The sequence below is a fragment of the Rhopalosiphum padi genome, chromosome 3 (genome assembly GCF_020882245.1).
Source record: "Rhopalosiphum padi isolate XX-2018 chromosome 3, ASM2088224v1, whole genome shotgun sequence".
Classification (NCBI taxonomy): domain Eukaryota; kingdom Metazoa; phylum Arthropoda; class Insecta; order Hemiptera; family Aphididae; genus Rhopalosiphum; species Rhopalosiphum padi.
This window is the reverse complement of record NC_083599.1, coordinates 77,770,422-77,771,173: the sequence shown is the minus strand read 5'-3', so window position 1 is coordinate 77,771,173 and position 752 is coordinate 77,770,422. Positions and strand designations below refer to the sequence as shown.

At 35.5% G+C, this 752-nt stretch overlaps 1 protein-coding gene across 1 annotated transcript; it reads right to left on the bottom strand.

Annotated features, from left to right (window-relative positions):
• On the bottom strand, nt 1-387 carry LOC132925803 (uncharacterized). Its single transcript, XM_060990167.1, has one exon. The coding sequence runs from the start codon at nt 385-387 to the stop codon at nt 1-3; it is 387 nt and encodes a 128-aa protein (XP_060846150.1).
• Nucleotides 388-752: the final 365 nt, after the last annotated feature.

Here is a 752-nt window from a genome sequence, read left to right as displayed (position 1 = left end):
TTACAAATATTCTCTATAAACTACATTTGATGTTTTTCCTGTTGGTGCCAAAATAACTAAATTTGTGGGCATACTGACTCTGGAGCATGCCACATAAAATTGTTCATGTGAAAAACAATCTTCTCTTACATCGATCCTTATAATTTTCAAGGTTTGTCCTTGTGATTTATATATTGTCATAGCAAAATATACTTTGACAGGAAACTGCATTCTCTTAAATTGGAATGGATAATCTGATGGTATCATTGGTATGCGAGGAATAAAAACTGATTCACCTTTTGCAGATCCAGTCATAATTTGAGCTTCTATCAGATTTTTTTGAAGATCCGTAATACGTAGACGAGTCCCATTGCACAATGTTGGTGGACTAAGATTTCTTAGAAGCATTATAGGAGTATGTTATTAAATGTGATGGGAATCCAGGAGGGTTGAGTGAATTGAGAAATTCTACGGGATGATTAACTGCATCATCTATTTCCAGCACCGAATTCACTGATCTGTATTCCATTTTTTTTTGCTTGAAAAGAGCCCAATAATATTTTGTTTATTTCTCCTGCTGTATAATTGTTTCATGTCAAAATAGCCCTCTCACATAACCAGTCCTGTAGGCCAAACCTTCACCATCGACCCAGAGGTACGTCGACCGATTCGGCTACACTCAAATAAAAAAATATAAAAATATAATAAAAAGTATATGTGACGCGGTCACCTACTCACACTCATATACATGCACAAGACACCGCAAACACAAA